The 27,494-nt window shown below is 37.5% G+C and overlaps 1 protein-coding gene across 8 annotated transcripts in view; it reads right to left on the reverse strand.

Annotated features, from left to right (window-relative positions):
* LOC128693903 (ribosomal protein S6 kinase alpha-5) overlaps positions 1–27,494 on the reverse strand; it is a 197,704-nt gene that overhangs the window by 16,163 nt on the left and 154,047 nt on the right. For all 8 annotated transcript variants that reach the window (XM_070090759.1, XM_053783770.2, XM_053783771.2 and 5 more), the window contains 9 exons: positions 22,805–22,920; positions 22,072–22,266; positions 21,811–21,914; positions 21,379–21,529; positions 19,706–19,867; positions 16,422–16,541; positions 15,150–15,371; positions 2,356–2,526; positions 562–777 (listed from right to left, as the gene is read on the reverse strand). In XM_070090759.1, the coding sequence (XP_069946860.1) occupies positions 562–777; positions 2,356–2,526; positions 15,150–15,371; positions 16,422–16,541; positions 19,706–19,867; positions 21,379–21,529; positions 21,811–21,914; positions 22,072–22,266; positions 22,805–22,920 (1,457 nt within the window). The remainder of the gene's footprint in view (positions 1–561; positions 778–2,355; positions 2,527–15,149; positions 15,372–16,421; positions 16,542–19,705; positions 19,868–21,378; positions 21,530–21,810; positions 21,915–22,071; positions 22,267–22,804; positions 22,921–27,494) is intronic.

Raw genomic sequence — 27,494 nt, forward strand, 5'->3', positions numbered from 1 at the left:
CTGTGGGGTGCACAGTGGTTTGTGCACCATCAGTCACTCATTTCACTTTTAAAAAATGACAAGTATTATTTGAGGAAGGAAGACTTGAAGGGGGGAAAAAAGGGAGGATCTCCCTCTTTCCCCTTATATCGCATTAATCTCTTATTGCATTTCACTTTGAGTTCTTAAGTGTTACCCCTGATGAATACTACTTTATTACATTTTACACTATTTTTTTTTTTTTAGTCCGTGTACCACTATCAAAGTAGTACACAATAGTTTAATTATTAAACTATGACTGGCTGCTTGAAAAGCTTTCCTCTCTAGATACTGGAGACTATTTCTTTGTGCTAAAAATACCGATATTCATGGCGCTTTGTATACTGAACTGTTGTGTCACATTCTATAAGTTGACGTACACTACCTCCTTCAAGGATATTCTGTTCACCACCTCTCTGCTGAACATTCCCCTTCATATCTCTGCCTCAATTTGGTTCTAGCTGCATAGTTTGGCAACTAAAGATGTAAAGATAAATAACTAATTTACTAATAAATAAAATGCTGCTAGAATGTTGGACTTACTAGAATAACGCCCAAGCTCCACCAGTCACAGGTCTCGTCATATCCAGCAGCTCCTTGTTGAACTGCTTGTCGCAAGACCTCAGGAGCTGCGTAGTGGAGAGTGAAGCAAGGAGTTTTCATACTTCCATCTTTATCTTTATCTGGCATTGTGCGAGCAAAGCCAAAATCTACTATTTTAATTTCTGAGTCTTCTGATGAATTTTTGAAAAGAAGATTCTGTGGAAAAGAAACATACACAAATCTTAAATTTTATTTGAATTTCACCTTTTATGTTATTACTGCTGTAATTAATAAAATAGAAATGCATATGTTGGAAAAATGGAAAAATATTGTGGGAGATGATTTTTCTTTGGTTCTCTAAATACTTTCTAACAGTTTCTAATATCTCAGCATTTCTTGACAATGACAATATCATACCAAGGCCAATGGACCCCTCCCATCCCCCCTTAAAAATAGAAAAACATATACACTATTACTCTTTTGCTGTCTTCTCAGAAAAGTATAGATCATAATAAAAATGATGCAACAAAACACAACCTTCCCATCCATTCTTCAGAACCTAAGAACCTTCCCATTTTTTCAATTATGAGAGAAAAAAAAAGTTAATACACAACTGCCTAATCACAATTTTTGCTACCGTCATAAAACTTTATCACAGCATTAACTTTTCTTTAATTCCATACTTATACAACTCCTTCCACAGTTCTCTACACCTTTTCCATAAGATATCTCCAAAACCACAGAGATTATATATGCCTTGTAATCTTTTTCACATACCTTTACAAAAGTTTAAACTAGAGGAATACAGATAGGTAGAGGGTGTTGTGTGATCAGCTGATGGAAGTTCCAGCCTCTACACTGAACCAAATGACCCATACAAGTTTAATGCTTTGTATAATTTTTTTTTTTAATACTGGTCATCTCCCACCAAGGTAGAGTGACAAAAAAATAAGGAAACAGTCACCATCATTCATTCAACAGCTGTCTTGCCAGAAGCGTGGAGACATAACATTTAATACAACCCTCCGAACTGCAACATCACCATCCCCTCCCTCAGAGTTCAGGTACTGTACTTCCTACCTCCAAGACTCGGTTTCCTTGAATCCCCTGATAAATGTTATCCTGTTCACACTCCAACAGCACATCAAACCAAAAGAAAGAACTACTTGCCTCCACTATGATCTAACATGCTCACACAAATTTGCTGGATGTTCAACCCCCACCCCCCAGCACTCAAAACCTTCACCCCCTCTTCCTCCAACACTTCCTGAAATCATCTTTATCTCTTCCTATCTATTTTATTTCTTTTATCCTCTAAATGTGCAAACCACTGCAGTCAGTCTTCCTGAGCCCACTGACTTACACCAGTGTTAACACCACACCTTGTAATCTCTGTGCTTCAGTTTTCTGAATGTACATTTTTTTTTTTTTTTTTTTTTTTTTTTTTTTTTTTTTTTAGAATTTTCACTTCATTATTAGAGATGTGAATATGCCTCTAAATGGCAATGATGAACAAAAATGATAGAAATTCATTAAAAATATAATGTAGAAAATATATGCACTTTGCATTTAGAATTTTAGAACTTTACTTAATAAGGTTGTGGTGTATTATACAATAATTACATTCTTGTTTACAACTTTTCTTTTTTATAATTTTCTATAACAACTGCTTGTATATAAAAAGACAGATGAAAGAGAAAGTACAACAGGTCAAGAAATGAGAAATACAAAAACATACACAACCTAGTGTGCAAAAGACAGTGCTTTTGCTGAAATGTAAAAAAAAATTCTTACCTCAGGTTTCAGGTCCCTGTGTACAATGCCTTTTCTGTGCATGAAGTTAACTGCAGATACTAAACTTCTCATAATAACCGACGCTTGTGCCTCTGTGAACCTTTCGTGTTTTCTAATCCGTTGAAGTAATTCCCCTCCTTCTAAGAGCTCCATGACTATGTATGTGTGGGCCTGTAAAGATACACAGGAAATATATAGGTGATCAGTTGTAATGGTAGATAATATGGGAATACGGTAGACCATCATTTAATACAAGTTTATTTGGCATGATTCGGTTATAGCATGACTGAAGAATTGCAGCACGATTTTATACAACACTTCGTAAAATTAATTTAACACAGTTCAGTTTGCGGGAAGGAAAAAAATTTGGAGTGTCAGCTGCAGGATACTTCTGGCTGTGGATTAAACCACTGAGTCAATGGAACAGACCTACCACCATCCCCCGCTACCCCCAACGACCCTTTGCCACCCCCACCATCTTCTGCCACTTCCACAACCCTCGCAACCCTCCACCACCCTTGTCCTAGTCTTGGGTTCGTATGCATGTAGAACTGTACTCTCTAGATGTGTTTATTTTTGCTGGATCTTTTAATTGCCATATCTTGCATCTGCCTAGCAATCATGGCACCCAGTAGGCATACAAGTGTTGCTGAAAGTGGCAAGAAAAGGTTTAAGCATTTATGTCTAGGAATTACAAAGAAAATCGAGATATTAGATAAGCTTAAGAGTGGCTCACATGTGGTGGATATACTGAGGGCCTATGGCCTTAATGAAGCGTCCATTTGTACAATTAAAAAGAACAAGGTGAATATACGAGCTTGTGTAATGAATAACCCAAGACGTCGTTTCATGAAAAGACCGACATATAGATCACAACAAGTAAATAAAACAGAAAACTTGTTGCTTGAGTGGGTCAAACAAAAGACAAAAAAAGGTGCATCACTTAATTTCAACCTAATTAGGGAAAAGGCCTTATAGTTGCTTAAAGCAGTGTGTGATAAGGAAGGAAGACCTGCAAAAGAGTGTAGGTTTAGCACAACTTCCACAATTTTAACCCTTTGACTGTCGCAACCCCCAATCCTGAGGTGTCTCCTGGTGTCGCAAAATTTAAAAAAAAAAAAAAAAAAAAATTTCTTATGAAATGATAGAGAATCTTTTCCCGATTGTAATGACACCAAAAAAGCGAAATTTGATGGAAAGCTGACGGAATTGTGCTCTCACGAAGTTAGCGACCTCAGCGATATTTACAAATCGGCGATTTCGCCCACTTTGAGCCCTATTTTCCGCTAATTCCATTGTTCCAGTCAACCAAACGCATAGCTATTTCTTTAGAACTTCATTTTTTCTATCGATTGAGTACAAGAAACTGCCCATTTACCGATTTTAACTACCCAATAATGAGGTCAGAAATTTGCAATTTGGCCAATTTCACGAAAATTAAAAAATATGACAGTTTCAAAATAAGGTCCAGAATGAACAATGCAGACATTCCTGACTCTAAAATAACATTTTCTTTGCTCATCAGTCATATCTCCAGGCACCTCTGATATTACTCTTGCTTTCTATTTTGAATTTTTATTCAAACAAAAAATAGAAGACTTACTATTATGCAGACTACTGCAATACTGCAATAATTGTATAAATAACATCAACCCATTCATGACTGCTTATTAGAATGGCTAGTTGGACATTTATTGGACAATGACATCATTCGTTTACTTTTGAACATTGGCAAAAATCAAACATTTTCCCTGCATTGAGCTCCATTTCCAGGTTCTTTTTATAGTAAAATCAATCAAAATCACCTCTATTTCTATAATATGTTTTCCATTCTATCAAGTGAGACCAAGAAAATGAGAATACAACCATAAATACTATACGAAAATAGACCACAAAGTCGGCATTTTAATTAAAAAAAATGGTCGGAGTTTTTTTTTCTCATTATGCACTGCGTGCTCCAGGATTTTTTTTATATGGTACACACTGACCACACAGACCCATTCTCTCACATGTGGGCCTACCAGCTTTCTCCTGCTTGATTTGAAGCCGCTAGAATTTATGAGTATATATACGTCAAACACGGTACCTCGTAAGACGTATATATACGGCCGCGACAGTCAAAGGGTTAAGTTGCATAATAAGTTACATAATATTAAGTTTTCTGGTGCAAGTGCTTCAGCTGATCATACAGCAGCAAGTAATTTCCCAGCTGAATTGCAGGAAATTATTTCTGAGGGTGGCTATTAGCCACATCAAGTGTTTAATGCTGACAAGACAAGTATTTTTTGGAAGAAAATGCCAACACGAACTTATATCAGACAGCAAGAGAAAAGTGCACTGGGCTTCAAGACAGCAAAGGATCACTTCACCCTGCTCCTTTGCAGTAATGCATCAGGTGATTTCAAGCATAAGCCCATGGTTATTTACCACTCTAAGAATCCTCATGTTTGAAAGGTGTAGATAAAAACACCTTACCAGTAATTTGGAGGGCAAACCAGTCAGCATGGATGACAGAGAAAATATTTATTGACTGGTTTAAGCATCACTTTATTCCTGAAGTCGTTTTATCTGCACAGCAAGAACCTTGCATTCAAGGCTCTCTTCATTCTTAATAATTCCCGTACTCATCCACAAACTTTGTTGGATGTGACCCCACATGTAAAAGTTGTATTTTTACCTCCAAATACAACATCTCTAATTCAACCACTGGATAAGGGAGTGTAACTACACAAAAAAAGTTCTGAAAAAACTAGTTGCATCAATGGACTCTGACTCCAACTTGGCAGTACCAAGCTTCTGGAATAAATTTAACATTGCAGATACTATCAACTATGCTAGAAGTGCATGGAATGAAGTGCCCCAATCAACATTAAATGCAGGCTGAGGAAAGTTATGGCCTTCTGGAATTAATTCTTTCACTGGTTTTCCTTTGCTTGAGAGTCAGATTCAGGAAATTGTTCAGCTGGCAAGATTACCAGGTGATGGTTTTGAATATATGAATGAAGAAGATGTGAATGAGCTCTTAGATGATGATGATGATGATGAAAACAGGAGCCCAAAGGAAATATTGGCAGAGCTTGATGCACAGATACAAGGAAGCCACATAACAGAAGATGAAAAAGAACCTGAAGAAAAACAGTTAACACTGCAGCAGTTACATGAGCAGTTCCATGTTGCTGCTAAACTAGCAAACTTTTCACTGAAGAGGGCCCTGAAAAATCTAGAAGCAGTGCTTTGAAACAGGGTCTAGACCAGCTGATGAAGCCTTAACGTCAGGTACTGCAGGGTAAAAGAGCCCAAAGATCCATTACAGAATTTATGCACACTCCAATATAACCATCGACTTCGGTACCAGAACCTCTACCATCCACTTCTGCTGACAACCAACAACCATCCACCTCAGCCCAGTAGGGCCACACCATGCATATCCACTCTCTTCACAATCATCCACAAACACCATTACCCACAATTTACGGTAAGAAATACTATTATTTCTATTGTATTTGTAGTCTTAAGCAGTAATATATCACAACAATGAACTACAATTACATGCTCACTTTTATTTTTGTAAGAACTGTTGACTTTTGGGGGCTTCCAGGAACATAACCCCATTTTTCCCATAAGTTCTTCAGTTCATCTTACACAGTTTTTACCTAACATGGCATTTTCAGGAATGTAACTATCACGTTAAATGACAGTCTACTGTACCAACAAACTGTAGTAGATAAAAACATAAGCAGTAATTAGAAATCCTTTAAGACAATGTTTCTCCTGCACAGAAAGCCTTTTCAAGTCTGAATGGAAATGCTTATTACTTTATCTGAACAGAAATGCTTATGCAGTACGGCCCCGCTTTACGGCATTCTGCTAATATGGTCATTTCAAATTATGCCCAAAACTCGCTATACGGCTCCCCCCACCTGACTTTCTAATACGGTCACCACGCCCCACCCGGTTTGTTTACATTCTCTGTGAGATCCGTAAGCACTAAGTCTCTCCATTATATCTGGAAACTCCAAAATTTCAAGTGTTTTTAAAAGTTATTTCATATTTTATATATACTCTATTATACTTATGTATACCTGTATCTAAATAAACTTACATACTGTGCTGGCATGCAGGTACACATTAAAATCAGTGTCTTATATCTCGAGTCTTCATATTAGTAATGATAATAATAATCACTGAGTCTCATTTAAATGTCATATATTACGTTAATATATACATTTTCATTAATACATCTATGATATTTTTTCAAAATTATATAATAAACACGATGCATAACATATAAAGATGATAAATACACCCCACAATAGAATAAATAAACATAAATATGAGATGTGGTAACCAGACGACTTGCACAAATGACGCCATACTAGAAATAATAGTAATAATAATAATCACCGAGTCTCATTAAATGTCGTATATTACCTTAATATACACATTTTCATTAATCCATCCATGATATTTTTTCAAATTATATAATAAACACGATACATAACATATAAAGATGATAAATACACCCCACAATAGAATAAATAAACAAATATAAGATGTCATAGCCAGATAACTTGTACAAGTGACGGCAAGAAAAACATTTTCTCTAGTCTAACATAAGAAAAAATGTGTTACTGGGGGTAACTGTAGAAAATTATTCCTTCAGTATGTATGTAAGTTTATTCAGGTATACACAAATACAGTTACATAGATTATCATACATAACAGCATGTGTAGAGAACCTAGGATAACCCAAAAAGTCAGACAGAGTGACTTATTTCCATTGCTTTCACTCAGAGCGTTCTTCTTTATTTATTCTACTGTATCAATGTAGAGACAACTTGTACACAATGTAACTTGTACACAAACCAGACGTGTACACTTTGTTTACAAAACTGACGTTCGCCTGGTTTGTTTACATGACTCTGCGCCTGTCCTTCCTCACGTACTCATTCTCTTTCTGATTTATTCGTTTTATCTCGTTTACTCACCCCTGACCCTACATTAAGACTACAAATATTTTAAGGTAAGTAATGAGTGAACTGTATATGCATTTTATCCTCTGGGAAGCTTACATACAGAATAGTATATGTGGGTGGAATGGCCTGGTATAGTAGCCCGGCTGACTACCATACATACCACACTTGATTTCTTACAATATATACTACTCATCTCACCCTAGATTAAGACTACAAATATTTTAAGGTAAGTAATGAGTAAACTGTATATGCATTTTATCGCTCTGGGATGCTTAAATGTAATAGAATATTATGTGTAGGTGGGGTGGCCTGGTATGGTAGCCCGGCTGACTACCATACATACCACACTTGATTTCTTACAATAAATACTCCTTGTCTCACCCTAGATTAAGACTATAAATATTTTAAGGTAAGTAATGAGTGCACTATGTGTGAATTGTACTTTTTTATTGTTTTTTAATGCCTAGTTCTATTGCTAACTTAATATATGTTAGTGTAAACTTGTTATCTAGTATTTGTATGCATTTATAAGGGAAAAAAAAGGGTGTTCCACTTTATGGCGATTTCCGCTTTACGGCGGTAGCCTGGAACCTAACCTGCCGTATAAGTGGAGCCCTACTCTAGTTTTTTTTTATCTGAATGAAAATGCTTATAGCTTTTTTTTATCTGAATGGAAATCCTTGCTGTGCAGGCGATGTGTCAGACTTTAAAAAGCCTGCAGTGCAGGGGAAACATCTTAATTCAAAGCTCACTCAAATAAGCTGTGACTGGTAAATTTTGGCCTACATATGAGAGAATAGGCCTGTGTGGTAAATGTGCGTTATATAAAAAAAAATCCTGCAGCATGCAGTGCATAGCGAGAAAATATACAACTGTGTTTTTGGTGACTTTGTAGTGTATTTTCACATGGTTTTTATGGTTGTATTCTCATTTTTTTTTTTGTCTCATTTGATAGAATGGAAGATATATTAGAGAAATATACATGTATATGATTTTGATTGGTTTCATGACAGAAAGTATCTTGAAATTGAGCTCAAAGTAGCAGAAAAGTTCGATTTTTGCCAATGTTCAAGAGTAAACAAATGACATTACTGTCCAATACGTGTCCAACTGGCTGGTCTAAATACACAGTCATGAATGGGTTGACATTATTTATACAATTATTACAATAATGCGGTAGTCTACATAACAGTAAATTTTCTTTTTTTTTGTGTGAATAAAAATTCAAAATGGAAAGCAAGAGTAATATAAGAGGGGCCTGGAGATGTGACTAATGAACTGAGAAAATATTATTCTGGACCGTATTTTGAAATTGGCATCTCTTGAAATTTGTGTGAAATTGGCCAGATTACCGATTTCTGATGACCTTATTCAATCAATCAAGTTTATTCTCTATAAGGATTACAATGTGGGGTTTACAGATTTTGGTTATTGTGTGGTTTACATGTAATAAAATACTAATTACAGAGGGGGCCACTAGGACACCTAGCATGGCTAGGTATTTCGGGCAGACTTAGATTAATTCTTAACTCTAAATTATTACAAATTATGGAGTAAGTTGGTATTATGACTAAGTGACTAAATACTAGTTTGTGAGTTTAGCAATGTGAACGCTTTTGTTTTGGCACAATACATAGTTTCTATATTGTAGTATCACAGGCAAACTTATGACTAGTTAGGATTCATTATTTTAAGATTAAGATTCGTATTTCTGTGTTTATAGTCAAATGGGTGAGTGAGTGAGTGTGAACCACCAGGTGGTTTTCATGTAGTTAGTTGACGGGGTGTATCAGGGAGATAAGATGTTTTCTAACGGTAGTTTTGAAGGTGATGAATGTGTCTGCAGTTCTAGAGTTTTCAGGTAGGGTGTTCCAGATTTTAGGGCCTTTGACATACACTGAATTTTTGTAAAGGTTTAGTCGGACACGGGGAATGTCATAGAGATGTTTGTGTCTGGTGTTATGCCTGTGGGTCCTGTCACAACTATCAAGAAAGCATTTTAGGTCAAGGTTAATATTGGAATTTAAGGTCCTGTAGATGTAGATTGCACAGTAGTAAGTGTGGATGTTCTGAACAAGGAGTAAGTTTAGATCTATGAAGAGTGGGGGGGGGGGGGGGGTGTTGCCAGGGATGGGATTTAGTGATTATTCTTACTGCGGCTTTTTGTTAGGTTATTATTGGCTTTAGGTGTGTTGCTGCAGTTGATCCCCAAGCACAAATTGCATAGGTGAGGTATGGATAAATGAGTGAATGGTGTAGTGTGAGAAGGGCATTTTGCGGCACATAGTATCGTATCTTGGAGAGGATCCCAACCGTTTTGGATACTTTTTTTGTTATGTGTTGGATATGGGTGCTGAAATTCAGGTTGTTGTCGAGGTATAGGCCTAGGAATTTGCCCTCATTATGTCTGGCAATTAGAGTGTTGTCGATCTTAATGTTAAGTTGCGCAACACCTGCTCTGCTACCAAACATAATGTAGTGGGTTTTGTCAGTGCTAAGTGTAAGTTTATTGGCCGTCATCCAAGTCGATATTTTGAGCAGTTCCTTGTTAACAATGATATTGAGGGTGGCAAGATTAGGGTGAGAGATGACATAAGTCATGTCATCAGCAAAGAGAATGGGTTTCAGGTGTTGGGATACGTTTGGAAGATCACTGATGTAAATGAGGAAGCCAGGGGACCAAGGACACTTCCCTGCAGAACTCCAGTATCAAGTGGCCGTGTTGATGATGATGTGTCTTTAATGATGACATACTGATACCTATTAGTAAGGTAGGATTTGAAATATGCAAGCGCATGGCCTCTTATACCATAATGGTCAAGTTTGTGGAGTAGGATGCCATGGTTTACTGTGTCAAAAGCTTTTCTTAGATCAATAAAAATTCCTAGTGGATATTCCTTATTTTCCAATGCTGTGTAAAGCAGATCTAGCATTTTTGCAATTGCATCATTAGTGCTTTTATTTTTCCTGAATCCAAACTAGCAGGGGTTGAGTATGTTTTGTGCCATTATAAATGAATATAGTCTCCTGTGCACGAGTTTCTCAAAGATTTTGGATAGCAATGGTAAGTCTGATATTGGTCTATAGTTGTTTACATCTGTAGGGTCACCACCTTTATGTATTGGTGTAACCCTTGCTGTCTTGAGTAGTTTCGGGAAGGTGCTAGTTAGTGACTTGTTAAAAAGTAATGAAATAGCATGCGAAAGGACATGGGCCACTCGCTTGTACAATAATGGTGGGACATGAGACAGATTCCCTGAGTTATTTTTAAGTGACTTTATAATCTCGGTGACTTCCGTGGGCTCAGTTGGCACAAGATAGAAGGAATTTTGGGATGTGACCCACACCAGTCGACTAACACCCAGGTACCCACTTGCTGCTAGGTGAACAGAACAACAGGTGTAAGGAAACGCGTCAAAATGTTTCTACCCCACCAGGAATCGAACCCGGGCCCTCCATATGTGAAGTGAGAGCTTTGCCAGCCAGGCCACAGGGTCACATATTAATTACAAATAAGGCCACTAGCATGCCTAGGCATTTTGGGCAGACTAAGCCCAATTCTTACTCTATACTGACAGAGGTTATGGAGCAGTATATTTTAATATACATTATTGCATACTGATACAAAGGTTAGGTAACTGAAGTGATTAACATTAATTAGATTGATAATAGTGAGGTACAGTGGAACCTCAAAAATCGAATTTAATCCGTTCCAGGAGCTAGTTCTAAATTCGAAAAGTCTGAGTTTTTAATTATGTATAGTAATACATATAAAATAACATTTTTACTTACCTTTATTGAAGATTGGTGATGGCATCTGGAAGATAGGGAGGAGGAGAGAGGGAGTTGGGGTTAGTGTTTGGAAGGAGAATCCCCCTCCATGAGAACTTCAGGTAAAGCCCTCTTTGGGGTTACTTCCCTTCTCTGTCTTTTAATGCCACTAGGACCAGCTTGAGAGTCACTGGACCCCTGTTTCACAAAATAACTGTCCACAGTCCTCTGTTTTTGGCGCCTCTTTAACATTTCCCTAAAATGGGACATGGTTCTGTCACTGAACTTGTTGCAAAGATGGCTTGTTTCAGCTTGCTCAGGGTGGTACTTCTGCACAAACATTTGGACATCATTCCACTTGGCACAAATCTCCTTAATCTTTGAAGAAGGCACCTCATCCACTCCCTATATTAACACCTTTCACAACATCAGCTTCCTTGATTTGTTCTTTCTTTGACAGGATAGAACTGATGGTCGACTTGTTTTTCCCATACATCTTGGCAAGCTCAACAAGTCTCACACCACTCTCATACTTCTGTATTATTTCCTTCTTCACATCTATGGTGTTTCTCACTTTGCTCAACAAGTCTCACACCACTCTCATACTTCTGTATTATTTCCTTCTTCACATCTATGGTGTTTCTCACTTTCTTTACAACAGGGGTACCACTAGCAAGTTTCTTTGGGCCCATGGCAGCTTATTTCACAGTCCCACAAGCACTAAACACAACAAAATAATCGTAAAATGCGTGAATGAGAGCACAGGTTAGTGTTCACTCAAGCATAAACAAAGCTAGACTGCTCACGGCGCCTGCGCGGGGACGTGGACAGAGCGGGCGGCAGACAGGTCCCGTACCCGGCAGTCCGAAAATAGGGGCGCGTTCGATAATAGGGACACAGTTTGTCCGAAAAAATGGTCCTATTTTCGAAACGTTCAATATGTGATATGTTCGATTTTTGAGGTTCCACTGTAGTACAAAACATATAACAATATTACAATTAGTAAATTTAGTAATGGGAATGGTTTTATCTTGGCATGATACAGTTTCTATAAAAGTTCCTATACTGGAAGAGTATTTCAGGCAAGTTTAGGATTAACTTAAGATTTATTAGGCAATAACTATAGTACAGTGGACCCCCGGTTCGCGATGCTATCGGTATCCGATAAATCCGGTAACTGATGCATTATATCGCAGAAAATTTGCCTCGCTTCCCGATACAAAACCCGGTATGCGATGTGGTTCGTACGACACGTGTCCACATGTGGCCTGAACTGCCCCGTGTGTGCCAGTGTTTACAAGCCAGCCAGTGTGCGCGCATCTAAGGATACATTCAGTACATTCCATATTATCCATATTATCACTGTTTTTGGTGCCTGTTTTTGCAAAATAAGTCACCATGGGCCCCAAGAAAGCTCCCAGTGCCAACCCTTCGAGACCAAGGGTGCTAATGACTGTTGAAATGAAGAAAGAGATAATTGCAAAGTACGAAAGTGGAGTGCGTGTCGGAGCTGGTCAGGTTGTATAGTAAACCCCAATCAACCATCTCTACCATAGTGAGCAAGAAAACGGCAATCAAGGAAGCTGTTCTTGCAAAAGGTGCAACTGTGATTACGAAACAGCGACTGCAAGTGTTAGAAAATGTTGAGAGACTGTTATTGGTGTGGATAAATGAAAAACAGATAGAAGGAGATAGCATCTCTCAAGCAATCATTTGTGAAAAGGCTAGGCAGTTGCATGACGATTTGGTAAAAAAATTGCCTGCAACTAGTGGTGATGTGAGTGAATTTAAGGCCAGCAAAAGTTGGTTTGAAAGATTTAAGAATTATAGTGGCATACATAGTGTGATTAGGCATGGTGAGGCTGCCAGTTATGTTGTGCGACAGAGGTCCAGTGACTCTCAAGCTGGTCCTAGTGGCATTAAAAGAAGAAGGGAAGTAACCCCGGAAAAGGACTTGCTACCTCAAGTCCTAATGGAGGGGGATTCCCCTTCTAAATGCTAACACCATCCACACTCTCCCCTCCTCCCATCCCATCAATCATCACCAGATCTTCATTAAAGGTAAGTGTGAATTATTCTTTCGTTATATATTGTTATTTATTGTTATTGTTGTTATTGTAATTACTATTCTATTGCATTAAACTTAATATTTCATGTGGTAAAAGTTTTTTTTTTCATACTTTTGGGTGTCTTGCACGGATTAATTTGATTTCCATTATTTCTTACGGGGAAAATTGATTCGCTTTCCGATATTTTTGGTTTACGATGAGCTCTCAGGAACGGATTAGCATTGCGAACCGGGGGTCCACTGTATTAGGAATTTTATGTTTACAGTCATTTGGGTGAGTGTTAGTGTAAAATAGGGGGAATTATAGATAATGAGAGTAAGTCTATTTTGTTTTGGACGTGTTCATAATACAAAAAAAAAGAATCAGTGGTTTTCACATAGTTAGCTGATGAAGGGGTGTGTTAGGGAGATAAGGTGATTTTTAACAATAGTTTTGAAAATGGTGGGCGAGTCTGCAGTTGTAGAGTTTTCGGGCAGGGAGTTCCAGATTTTAGAGTTCTTCTTTAAGGATACTTCTCTTATTCTTTTAGATTTAATAATCTTTTCTGTTTTGGACTGAAGAAGCCACCAGCTGGCAAAAAGTTTCCACATTTATTTCTATGGCCTCCACCACCTTCTATGCATTTTTTAATACATTACTCTGCTTAATTCATCTTTTAACAGCTTATTTAATAGCCTGAATTTTAGGTTTATTGGTTTCATTGCCCTACTACAACAGGGCAATGAAATACCAAGATGGAATACTTTCTCTCTGTGGGAGAGAAAGAATTTATCATCTGTGGTAAATCCCTGATACTAGTGTCTCATGTCACCTTTCTTCTTCTTTAAAGTTAGAACAGTACTGATCTCATACATGTAAGTCCACTGTCCTGCCTTTTAAAAACCAACTTAGTTACTGGTATCCTGTGGCTCAGTTGAAAATGCACTGACTGTCTGTGGTTCAATCCCAGCATGGGTAGAAACATTTGGCATGTTTCCATACACCTAATGTCCCTGTTCACCTAGTAATTAGTGGGTACCTGGGTGTTAGTCAACTGTTGTGGGTCACATCCTAGGGGACAAGATTAAAGGCCCCAAATGGATATCATATAGACAGTCCTTGATGACACTGACTTTATTTGGTTATCCTGGGTGGCTAACCCTCCGTGTTAAAAATCCCAACAAATCTCATCTTCTCTTATGATATATTCCAGCAAACTTATTAATGCCATTCCTATACTATCTTCAAAATCTACCACATCAGTTTAAATAATAAGATATTACAAGGGTCCAATGGAAATAAGTCATTTTGATCTTTTTGGGGTTACTCTAGGTATTTACACTTTATGATAATTGTACTTAGGTGTACTTATGCCTAAATAAACTTACTTGCTTACTGGTAGTATATGAACACCACAGAAATAATCAAATTTATCAGTGCACATTCTCTGCCATTTCTAAAACCTTCTGGCACCTCACTGTACAGCCTCTCCTCACTGAGCGATGTACTTGTTTACCAATGACTCAGACTTACAACGGGCTCTCTTACCAGTATGCAAACCTAATTAGTTTATATTAAGAGCTAATTTCCTCTATTCTGTTTGTTACAATATACAGTAAAGTACTGTATAAACATTTAAAAATATACTAATAATGTTATAAATGGTGCAAAGATGACATTAAAACAATATCAAAGATAGTTGACACAAACCCACTATCATTGCAATATGCTTATCACTTGGCGACAAATTCATTTACCAACGTGGTCTTAGGAACAGAACTTCGTCGTTAAGTGAGGAGAGGCTGTATTTTACATTGTTAATTTTCTACCATCTCAGTTATAACTACACCTTCCTTGACATACTCTAGTAACATAATTCTAATGTAGTTCCTACACTACAATACTTATTACTCTTGTCTTATTGTTTTAGGCCTTGTAATCAGCTGTACAATAAATTAGAGTAAATTTGGATTTGGATTACCAAATTAAAATAACTTACTTCATCATAGAACACTTCATGGAAGGTAACAATGTTGGAATGTCCTTGACATGCACGTAGAAGATTAATCTCTTGTTGGCAATCCAACCTCCGAGAAACTATCTTGACAGCAAAATGTCTCCCAGTTGACTTCTGGATGCATTCTCGACACACACTAAAGCTGCCCTCTCCTAGTATACCTTCTCGTAGGTCCAATTCATAATGTTGGAAAAATGCCGAATCCTGAAAAATATTCATATTTGTTAATCTAAACATTTCACAATTACTTTCTTGTCATGTGAAATTTGTATTACATACAATGAATGCATTTTCAATGCAAACAAACTTAAGATATAGAAAAAAGTATAACTCTTTGTTTTTAATTTTATAATGTATCCTGTTTACTTAAGAAATGACTTTGTACCTATACATCAAGAATAATATACTTTCACACATACACACTAGCAGTCTCCCACCAAGGCAGGGTGACTTGAAAAAGTAAGAAAAATTTTTCTTCTTTTTACATTTAGTAATTTATACAGAAGAAGGGGGGTTACCAGTCCCTTGCTCCCAGCATTTTAGTCACTTCTTATGACATGCATGGCTTAAAGAGGAAGGATTCTTTTCCATTTCCCCATGGAGATGAAAGGAAAAATACATAAAAACAAGAACCATACTGATGGTTCTTATTATATGAACTTTGGTCATAAAATACAGTAGCATCATCATTATCTGCTGAATTTTTCTTACCTCCATTATGAATACATGTACACGTACTACTTTTCTAATCCTTGTCTTTGATAAGGATTACGATGACATGTAGGTCCAAGTTGGGCCTACAAGTCGTAAGCTTCTGTCTCCTATCCTCTGTGTGGGTTATTTGTGTACTGTTTTTTTTTTTGTTCTCACTTGTATAGACTTGCTAAAGCAATCTTCACACTTTTCAGACATTCTTTTATACTGAGGGAAATATTTGAGCAACTTTATAATATAAAGACTAATCGAATATCACAGGGAAAATGGATTCTCTCTGCAAATGTAGCAAAGCACTCAAGTCACTAATTTTTAAAAAATGAACCTAAAAATAAATTCTTTTTTCCTAATAAAAATTATTATTATTATTATTGTTATTACATTAAATTAAGGACTGCTAAAGCTACTGGAGTTTAGAAATGAGAGGCAACTGGGTTTAATCCAAGAAAGGGAGGACAGATCCATTTCCTTGCTATAAGCACCCCTCATTCATATTAAGGAATCTCCCTTGAGAGGGAACATAATCTTCAAACTGCTAACCTTGAAACTGCAAGCCATGAGGTTTGTGGTGGAGGGTCTTCTGTCCGGTGACATCTTGTACAGAGAATCACTGATAACATTTTCAGTAAAGAGGATTGATGGAGCAACATAGGAATAACCCTGTTGAGAAGATATGATCTATTGTGAATTCCATTTTTTTTTTTGTTAACATGTCAGCCGTTTCCCACCAAGGCAGGGTAACCCAAAAAGAAAGAAAAACCCAGAAAGAATGAAAAAAAACCTTCATTCAACGCTTTTACCATCACTCATATATAATCACTGTCTTAGCAGAGGCGCTCAGATATGACAGTTTAGATGTCCCTCCAAACTACCAATATCCCAAACCCCTCCTTTAAAGTGCAGGCATTGTACTTCTCATTTCCAGGACTCAAGTTTGACTAACCAGTTTCCCTGAATCCCGACACTCCTTACCCTTTACCACTCGTTAATATATCCTTACCTCACCTATGGTATCTTTGCCTGGGGATCAACCACAGTCAACCACCTTAAACCTTTAATAACCCAACAAAAAGCTGCTGTGCAGATGATTACTAGCTCCTGTGTTAGGCAGCACATCCCACCACTTTTCAAAATATTCGAGACATACTCTCATATTATCGTGCCTACTACATATACAGAACATTCAACTCCAATATAAACCCTCCACTTAAACTTCTCCTTGATCGCTACAACAGAACGCACAATCACAATACAAGACATAAGGCACTCTTTGACATCCTTCATGTCAGTCTCACACTGTGCAAAAATGCAATGCACAAAAAGGGCCTGAAGATCTGAAATTCACTACTTGAATTGGTAAAGGATCCCCTGACTAATGATAAATTTAGGACTTTGCTTAAAAATCATCTTCTCTCTCAATACTAACAAAACCAACCAAAACAACTACTAATCAGTTTTTTTTTTTCAACAAATGGCCGTATCCCACCAAGGCAGGGTGGCCCAAAAGGAAAAACAAAAGTTTTATCTGAATTTGTACAGGAGAAGGGGTTACTAGCCCCTTCCTCCCGGCATTTTAGTCGCCTCTAACAACACACATGGCTTATGGAGGAAGAATTCTGTTCTACTTCCTCATGGAGATAAGAGGAAATAAACAAGAACAAGAACTAGAAAGAAAATAGAAGAAAACCCAGAGGGGTGTGTATCTTCTTTCAACACACCGGCTGTATCCCACCAAGGCGGGGTGGCCCAAAAGGAAAAAACGAAAGTTTCTCCTTTTACATTTAGTAATATATACAGGAGAAGGGGTTACTAGCCCCTTGCTCCCGGCATTTTAGTCGCCTCTTACGACACGCATGGCTTACAGAGGAAGAATTCTGTTCCACTTCCCCATGGAGGTAAGAGGAAATAAACAAGAACAAGTAAGAAAAATAGAAGAAAACCCAGAGGGGTGTGTATATATATGCTTGTACATGTATGTGTAGTGTGACCTAAGTGTAAGCAGAAGGAGCAAGACATACCTGAAATCTTGCATGTTTATGAAACAGAAAAAAGACACCAGCAATCCTACCATCGTGTAAAACAATTACAAGTTTCCATTTTACACTCACTTGGTAGGACAGTAGTACCTCCCTGGGTGGTTGCTGTCTACCAACCTACTACCTCAATTCTAATCAGTTATTGTACTGTATTTTATTATATGACCTTTAGTCTGCTAAATATCTGCTAATCATTGAAATATTACTGCTTGAATAGTAATAGTTTTTATTATGTGCAACTTCAAGATTATTATTCTTACAACCTCCACCTTGACTACCTCGCATTAGTATTAAGATTAAATAAAGATTTTAATAAAAGTTAACCACTTAACTTGTCTAGATTTAAGTAGTTATTATTTACTAGGATCAGTCTGCTCAAAATGCCCCAGCACGATAGTGGCTTTCTTTGTATTTAGCAAACCAGAAGTGTAATTACACAATGTAACCTTTACGAAGAAATAAAATCTTTATCTTTTATCTTTATCTTCACAAAATATTACCCTGCTCACACTCCAACAGCTTGTGAGGTCCTAAACACCATTCGTCTCCATTCACTCTTATCTAACACAATCATGCATGCCCTTCGCCCACAAAACCTCCTTTACCCCCTCCTTCCAACCTTTCTGGGGACGACCCCTACCCCACCTTCCTTCCCCCTACAGATTTATACTCTCTCCAAGTCATTCTACTTTGTTCCTTTATCTCTACAGCCCTCTGACTAAAACTTTTAGTAACATTGCCTCCTAATTTCCACACTACAAATTCTCTGCATAATATTTACACCACACAATGCCCTTAGACATGACATCTCCACTGCCTCCAGCCACTTCCTTGCTGCAGCATTTACAACCCATGCTTCACACCCATATAAAAGTGTTGGTATCACTATACTCTCATATATTACCTTCTTTGCTTCCATGGATAATGTCTTTTGTCTCTGCAGATATCTCAATGCACCACTCACATTTTTTCCTTCATCAATTCTATGGTTAACCTCATCCTTCATAAACCCATCTGCTGACAAGTCAACTCCCAAATATCTGAAAACATTCACTTCTTCCACACTCCCTCCCTCCAATGTGATATCCAATTTTTCTTTATCTAAATCATTTGATACTTTCAACTTTCTACCTTTACACACCCTCCCAAACTCGTCCACTAACCTTTGCAACTTTTCTTTAGAATCCCCCAAAAGCACAGTATCATCAGTAATAAGTAACTGTGTCAACTCCCATTTTGTATTTGATTCCCAGTAATTTAATCCCACCCATCTCCCCAACACCCTAGTATTTACTTCTTTTACAACCTCATCTATAAATATGTTAAACAACCATGGTGACATTACACATCCCTGTCTAAGACCTACTTTTACTGGGAAGTAATCTCTCTCTCTCCTGCACACCCTTTGTACAGTAATTTATATTCAGTTCAGTTTTCAACACATTTAAAGGTAAACATTTAATTTTCCTTTTGTGTGTACTTTCCAGAATTTAAAGGGACTAGATTTTTGAATTGAGCACAATTAAAATGTAAAAGATGAATTTCCCTTTTTAAATATATAGTTTTTCGGGCCACCCTGCCTTGGTGGGAATCGGCCGGTGTGATAATAAAAAAAATAATAATAGTTTTCCAAATTTAAAATACTTCATGTGACTGGATTATTTATAAAGTGAGAAAATGGGCTTTATGCTGAAACTTAATATACAGTACATAACTGACTGCACTGTAGAAAACATCAAAACAAAACTCTTTTCAGAAAAGTATCTAGAAGAAATGTTGATAACTTACATTAAAGATTCTGTCAATATCTGGAGGAACAATTGCTGGAGAATCCTGGGGTACCATGGCTGTAAATTCTTCAGAGAAATTACTAACATCCAACTCATCACTTATCCTGGGTACAAATGGTGCAGGTACTTTTTTTTGAGCGAGGTCATCCCAGTTTAAGTTCTGTGGATAAATAAATAGCTTGTATGGTATTCAGGTAATACACACTCTATAACTACTAATACAAATGCCTAAAGATTTAGCAGTATAACTGATCATACTTAACTAAATGTTTACTTGAATATACAGGGATGTTTTGATGCCAATAAAGCGAGTAAAGTGTCAAAACTATTAAAATTGTGTACTGTATACACCTACCATCCGACTTACGACCGAGTTCGGTTCCGAGAAACCGGTCGTAAGTCGAAATGGTTGTAAGTCGAACTTTACTACTGAATATCAACAAAACATTTTTGTAATGACTATTTTATTGTTTTATTTTGGTATTTCACGTTTTACTTTACTTTTTATGCTGTTAGTACTGTATTTTATACTGTAAGGTTTAGGATAAACACTTTGTACAACACAAAAAGTTTTTTATTTCCCAGAAATTTGGCATAAAAAACACGGTCGTAAGTCGAGTGGTTGTAAGTCGAGCAGGTCGTAAGTCGGATGGTAGGTGTATTAATAATATATTTGTCAGAGTAGTTACATATACAAGTCAATTTGCTGCAAATTTCAACAGGTCTATCAACTTAGGTGGAATATTTAATCACTCATCTATGAGGTACAGTGGAACCTCAGTTTTTGTATGCCCTAGGTTGTATGTAACACTATAGTTATTCTCTATAAAATGTATTTTTGGTTAATATTTCCCATAAGAAATAATGTAAATCCAATTACTCCATTCCAGACACCCAAAAATATTACCAAAAAATACATTTTGTAGAGAATAACTATAGTGTTACATACAACCTAGGGCTTACGAAAACAGAGGTTCCACTGTATCACATCTGCTCCTCCAAACTGCATGGCTTGCCTCTGTCAACTGTATTTTTTAGTTAATTCCAGACATAATATTTATTAAACTTTGTGGTTGTGATGGCGAATCTCATGCATTATTATCATATTTGAAAAACCCATTTGTAATCAAGCTTGAGCTTCTTGACACTGGCACCAAGTGTTTTGCAAAAAATAAAAAATCGTAGATTTTGTAATCTCTGTGATTTACTGTTAAAAAGTCCTCCAGAACCAGAGGATGAAAAACAGTCAGTCCTGTATGCCTTACATGATTCTCTGCTCAAAACACAAACATTTTTTAGACTAGATATACCTCTAGCTTTTCCATGGAGAAGTGCAACACAATTCTACCTCCATAACCCATGCGTGTAGTAAGAGGTGACTAAAATGCTGGGAGCAAGGGGATAGGTAACCTCTTCTCCTGTATATATTACTAAATTTAAGAAGAGAAACTTTTGTTTTTCTTTTTAGGCCACCCTGCCTCAGTGGGATATGGCCAGTTTGTTGAAAGAAGACCTCTAGTTTGTGTTCAAGTTCATTTTTGCTTCAAATCTGCTGAAAGAACTCGCATTTCAATTGAGACATGGTTTGAAAATTTGTTTAAGCAGACCATTCTGGTATTCTATATCTTGAAGCTGAAGCTTGACTGTACATATATACATTTCTTCACTTACCCTAAAAAATGCATGCTCTTTGATTTCTTTAGCATCAAGAGGTCCTCCTCCTAACCGTTGACGAGGATCTTTTACAAGTAGACGAGAAATGAAATCACGAACCTCAGGGGACAGTTCACTTGGTAGCGGTGGTTGTGTTTTCAAAATTCGTCTGTTAAAAAAAAGTTATATACTGTATATTATATTGTAATAGCAATATCTTTCCTAAACTCTTTTCAAAGATGGTATAGTCAGGAGTATACTTTGTGTACCTTATATACCATATACAGTAGAGCATTTTTATTCCTGTGCCTACTGTATACACTAACAGCTTAAGCATTACAGAAGAACATGCAACATACACTGAACTATTTTAATTATGATATACAAAACTTTGCAGTAAATTCACACTTTTAACAAAATAGTTACAATAATCTTAATTTCATTATATACCTTGAGATCTCCTGTTGGTTATTTTTCTCTCCTTCAACAGTAAATGGTGAGGCTCCAGTGAGAAGTTCATAAGTCAAAACCCCCACACTCCACCAGTCTACTGCCTGCAACACAACTTTACTGTTTTATTCATATTCTAGATTCTTTATTTACTATCAACACTAGGATAAAATATACTTCAAACAGAGTACACATACATTGCACATATTCGATTCTCAGCTAAATGACTGAAGTTACTGAGAGGCGAGGCAGTTCTCTCACCTGGTCATGCCCATGAGATCCTCCACGAACCACTTCAGGTGCCATATATTCAATAGTACCACAAAATGAGTAGGCACGATGTTCTGTGTCATGAGAAAGAAAATCCTTGCTGAGGCCAAAATCAGTTAACACAATATGGCCATCAGAGTCCAGGAGAATGTTTTCTAGTTTGATGTCACGATATATTATGCCCAGCTGTAAAAAATGTAAAATATTATTATTATTGTTATTATTATTTTTATTACTTGTGTGCACATGCATGTACGTACCTACATGTGCCCTTCACATATTACCACCACCCTCATTTAAAAAAATAGCATCAGGTTGTACTTACAAACTCTTAACCAAATACTCTGGCTTCAAAATACATGACAAGACTATGTGAACCTCTGGTCATAAAATAATATTTGAATTCAAATCAATAACTTTAGAACTCTCTCCATGGGGAAGTGGAACAGAATTCTTCCTCCGTAAGCCATGCGTGTTGTAAGAGGCGACTAAAATGCCGGGAGCAAGGGGCTAGTAACCCCTTCTCCTGTATATATTACTAAATTTGAAAGGAGAAACTTTCGTTTTTCCTTTTGGCCCATCCCACCTCGGTGGGATACGGCTGGTACGTTGAAAGAAAGAAGAAAGAACTTCAGAACTCAGTTTTAACAAGATATTAAAATCATTTGAACTTGAATCATTTAATACTGAATATATATCATTAACATGTCATCACAAAACTTACTTTGTGCAAATGCTCGAGCGCAAGGATGATTTCTCCAATATAGAGACGTACTTCATCCTCACAAAATTTTTCACGCTGATACAGGTGTGTAAATAGTTCTCCACCACTAACATAATCTGCCAAAAAGAGTACAAAAATAATGTCCACACTCATGTTGAAATGCATTTCAGAACCATAATATTCCAAATATAATTTTCTTTATTTTTCAGTACTGTTCGTATTCAATTGTAAGTACTTTCAAGCAATGTTTAATGTGTAATTGTTAACTGAAAATAAGTGCTACAATATAGTATAGTGCAGCCTTCTACACTGATCAATAATGCCATTTTGCTCATTGCAAGTGATATTTCCATGGTTGTAATTAGTCCTGGTATTCAGTTAGTTTAATATGTTTATTATGCACCCCATACCCATCCTGTGGGCGGTAGTCAAAAGATTACAGAGGTACATAATTGGTCCAGGGACTGGACTCCAAAGTTTTGATAGCTGAGCAAGTTACAGAGGTAATGAACTCATAATTTACAAAGGTAATGAACTCACAATTTACAAAGGTAATGAACTCACAATTTACAAAGGTAATGAACTCACAATTTACAAAGGTAATGAACTCCAGGTAAGTCTGGTCACAATCATGACAAGTTACAAAGGTATTTACAGATTACAGAGGTACGTAATGGGTCCAGGGACTGGGCCCCCAAAGTTTTGATAGCTGAACTAGGTACAAAGGTAATGAGCTCACAAGTTACAAAGGTAATGAATTCTGTAGAATGGTTACTTACGTTTATACTTTGGCTACAATCATGAACAAATTATAGAGTAATGAGCAATTCACACTTCCACACCCGGTCACAACTGTAATGAGTTATTGGTGCAAATATTGATTGTTGAGTCACACACACCACACACACACACACACACACACACACACACACACACACACACACACCCACACACTCTGTGTTAAGTAATTAAATCCTCAAAAATAATCCACATGGAGACAAAAACTCACAAAATTAATTGATCTGTATACATTGATCCCCTGCTGGGGTCCTCTTCAGCAGATGGATTATTACAATGTGCCCCAATCCTAAGTGTTAATGATTAGCGATCTAGTGTAATATGTATACATAATTAATGAAGTTCTATACAGTATACTCTGGGAAATTCCATTTTACTATAAATTTCTATAAGATCTTTGAAAATTTTGCAGTGTGAGTGTTCAAGTACAGTGGACCCCCGCATAACGATCACCTCCCAATGCGACCAATTATGTAAGTGTATTTATGTAAGTGCGTTTGTACGTGTATGTTTGGGAGTCTGAAATGGACTAATCTACTTCACAATATTCCTTATGGGAACAAATTCGGTCAGTACTGGCACCTGAACATACTTCTGGAATGGAAAAATATTGTTAACCGGGGGTCCACTGTATTTGTGTCTATAATCTATTTCAGTTTTCTGGGTTGAATTCAGGCTTTTGGTCATACTGCTTAACTTTCCACTGATTGATGGAAATATCCCTTCCTCTGTTTTTTTTAACCAATGTATGGAATCTCCTTTAACTACCTTACTGTTCAGGTCATTACCATTCACATGTTGAACTCTAATATTGAAGAAATGTTTTCTGATATTCCTGTGGCTCATTTAAGTGTGTCATTTCAAACTACGCCTCCTTGTTCGTGTTTCATCCTTGACAAACAATTTGTTTATCTACTGTTTATGCCTCCTGTTTTATGAATATCATGATCATACATTATCTTCATTTCTTCAATGAATTAAGGACTAGCTCTTGCATTTTTCATAGCTTATTCTCAACTCGAGCACTAGTTTGGACACTCTTGTGTGTGCTTTAACATTTGTAATTAAATGATCAAAGGTATGCTTACTGTTTCAGTCACTGTTATCAGTTTGTCAATTAAAAAAAAACTAATCCTTCCTCTTGGGTATTATACCAAGAGTTCTTCCACTATTTCTGAAGTACAACATCCTAGTAGCCTTTTGACAACACTTTTGGTCAGTCTGCAATTGTGGCCTTTTGTTCTGGAGCTAGATGATTTTTTTTTTTTTAATCATTACTGAACAGTTCACTGTTTTGATATCTGAACTGTCAAGCAAATGCTACTGTGATTCCACTTAAGCAGAGGCTAGTTAAGAGAGCAATCACTGTACACTACATTAAATTATACAGTGGACCCCCACATAACGATCACCTCCAAATGCGACCAATTATGTAAGTGTATTTATGTAAGTGCGTTTGTACGTGTATGTTTGGGGGTCTGAAATGGACTAATCTACTTCACAATATTCCTTAAGGGAACAAATTCGGTCAGTACTGGCACCTGAACATACTTCTGGAGTGAAAAAATATCGTTAACCGGGGGTCCACTGTATTTGAGATTTTCCATACCAAAAACTGATGAACAAGAAACATGAGGAATACCTGGAGTTTACCTGGAGAGAGTTCTGGGGGCAACGCCCCTGCGGCCCGGTCTGTGACCAGGCCTCATGGTGGATCAGAGCCTGATCAACCAGGCTGTTACTGCTGGCTGCACGCAATCCAACGTACGAGCCACAGCCCAGCTGGTCAGGTACCGACTTTAGGTGCTTGTCCAGTGCCTGCTTGAAGACAGCCAGGGGTCTATTGGTAATCCCCCTTATGTATGCTGGGAGGCAGTTGAACAGTCTCCGGCATCTGACACTTATTGTATTGTCTCTTAACGTGCTAGTGACACCCCTGCTTTTCATTGGGGGGATGTTGCATCATCTGCTGAGTCTTTTGCTTTCGTTGTGAGTGATTTTCGTGTGCAAGTTCAGTACTAGTCTCTCTAGGATTTTCCAGGTGTATATAATCATTTATCTCTCCCATCTGCGTTCCAGGGAGTACAGGTTCAGGAACTTCAAGTGCTCTCAGTAATTGAGGTGTTTTATCTCCATTATGGATGCCATGAAGGTTCTCTGTACATTTTTTAGGTCAGCAATTTCACCTGCCTTGAAGGGTGCTGTTAGTGTGCAGCAATATTCCAGCCTAGATAGAACAAGCAACCTGAAGAGTGTCATCATGGGCTTGGCATAGAAGAATAGAGGAATATCTGGACATTGTTATTGATGAGGCAGTTCACCTGAGCAGTAGAATTTTTTTTAAATTTAATGCACATAAGCTTGGAAAAATTGGGGGTAATTTTAAGGTGTTTGGTCCTTTAGCCTTGATAAGTGATCAGTTTGAGTCAGCATCATTGGAGGCAGGAACCCACTAGTAGAAGGTGATGCATACAAGTTGGGCCACAGTAACATTGTATAATCTTGGTACAAATGATATCTTCTACAACTCTATTGCCAACAACTGGCCCAATCTGTTGACATAGCCTACTTCCTCTAGTGCAGTGGTTCTTAACCTGGGGGTCGTTTGGGGTTTCTCGGGGGGTCACAAAGGGTTCGGGAGAATATAATTTATGTATTTGAATAAGCCACTTGGGCTTTTACCAGTTTGGCGAGTGGCAACACTGATCACACGTGCGGTGGCCTGCTACAGTAACACATCAACCTCAACCAGTCACTCATTCAGTTCATAGCTATGGTTGGGGATGTCCATATGTCACTCTTGCTCCGTGATGCCCAAGGCGGTTTCCTGTTTGCACTATGTCTCCCAAGAAGCGTACATACAATGTAGTCAAGCCGCAATGTATTGTTTGCACCAAAATTTTGAGTCACGAGAGTATGAAACCAAGCAAACTGAAGGTCCATTTTGAGTCTTGCCACAGCCATCTGGTGGACAAAAGCTTGGACTTTTTCAAGTGAAAAGAAGCTTCTCTGAAGGTCACTAGTTACTTGGCTTGTCAGAATGATGCAGCGTTGGAGGCTTCATACAGAATTGCCCTATAAATCACACAAACCAAGAAGCCTCATACCACTGGCAAAAACCTGATTAAGCCTTGCATTCTTGAAGCAACGAACAGCAGGCAAACAAGTTGAGGGCAATTTCCTTTTCCAAGCACTTTCATGACTTCACGAAAGCGCTTGGAATTTCATTATTCTTTCACAGTGGTTGTTCTGCACATACATACATATATTATATATACATGTATATATATATTTTTTTTTTCAACAAACCGGCCGTATCTCACCAAGGCAGGGTGGAACAGAATTCTTCCTCCGAGCCATGCGTGTTGTAAGAGGCAACTAAAATGCCGGGAGCAAGGGGCTAGTAACCCCTTCTGTATATATTACTAAATGTGCAAGGAGAAACTTTCGTTTCTCCTTTTCGGCCACCCCGCCTCGGTGGGATACGGCCGGTGTGTTGAAAGAAAGATATATATATATATATATCCAAGGTAGTAGGCTGGTAGACAGGAACTGCCCAGGGAGGTACTACCGTCCTGCCAAGTGAGTGTAAAATGGAAACCTGTAATTGTTTTACATGATGGTAGGATTGCTGGTGTCTTTTTTCTGTCTCATAAACATGCAAGATTTCAGGTACGTCTTGCTACTTCTGCTTACACTTAGGTCACACTACACATACATGTACAAGCGTATATATACACGCCCCTCTGAGTTTTCTTCTATTTTCTTTCTAGTTCTTGTTCTGGTTTATTTCCTCTTATCTCCATGGGGAAGTGGAACAGAATTCTTTCTCTGTAAGCCATGCATGTTGTAAGAGGCGACTAAAATGCCAGGAGCAAGGGCCTAGCAACCC

This window comes from Cherax quadricarinatus, chromosome 33, assembly GCF_038502225.1.
Source record: "Cherax quadricarinatus isolate ZL_2023a chromosome 33, ASM3850222v1, whole genome shotgun sequence".
Classification (NCBI taxonomy): domain Eukaryota; kingdom Metazoa; phylum Arthropoda; class Malacostraca; order Decapoda; family Parastacidae; genus Cherax; species Cherax quadricarinatus.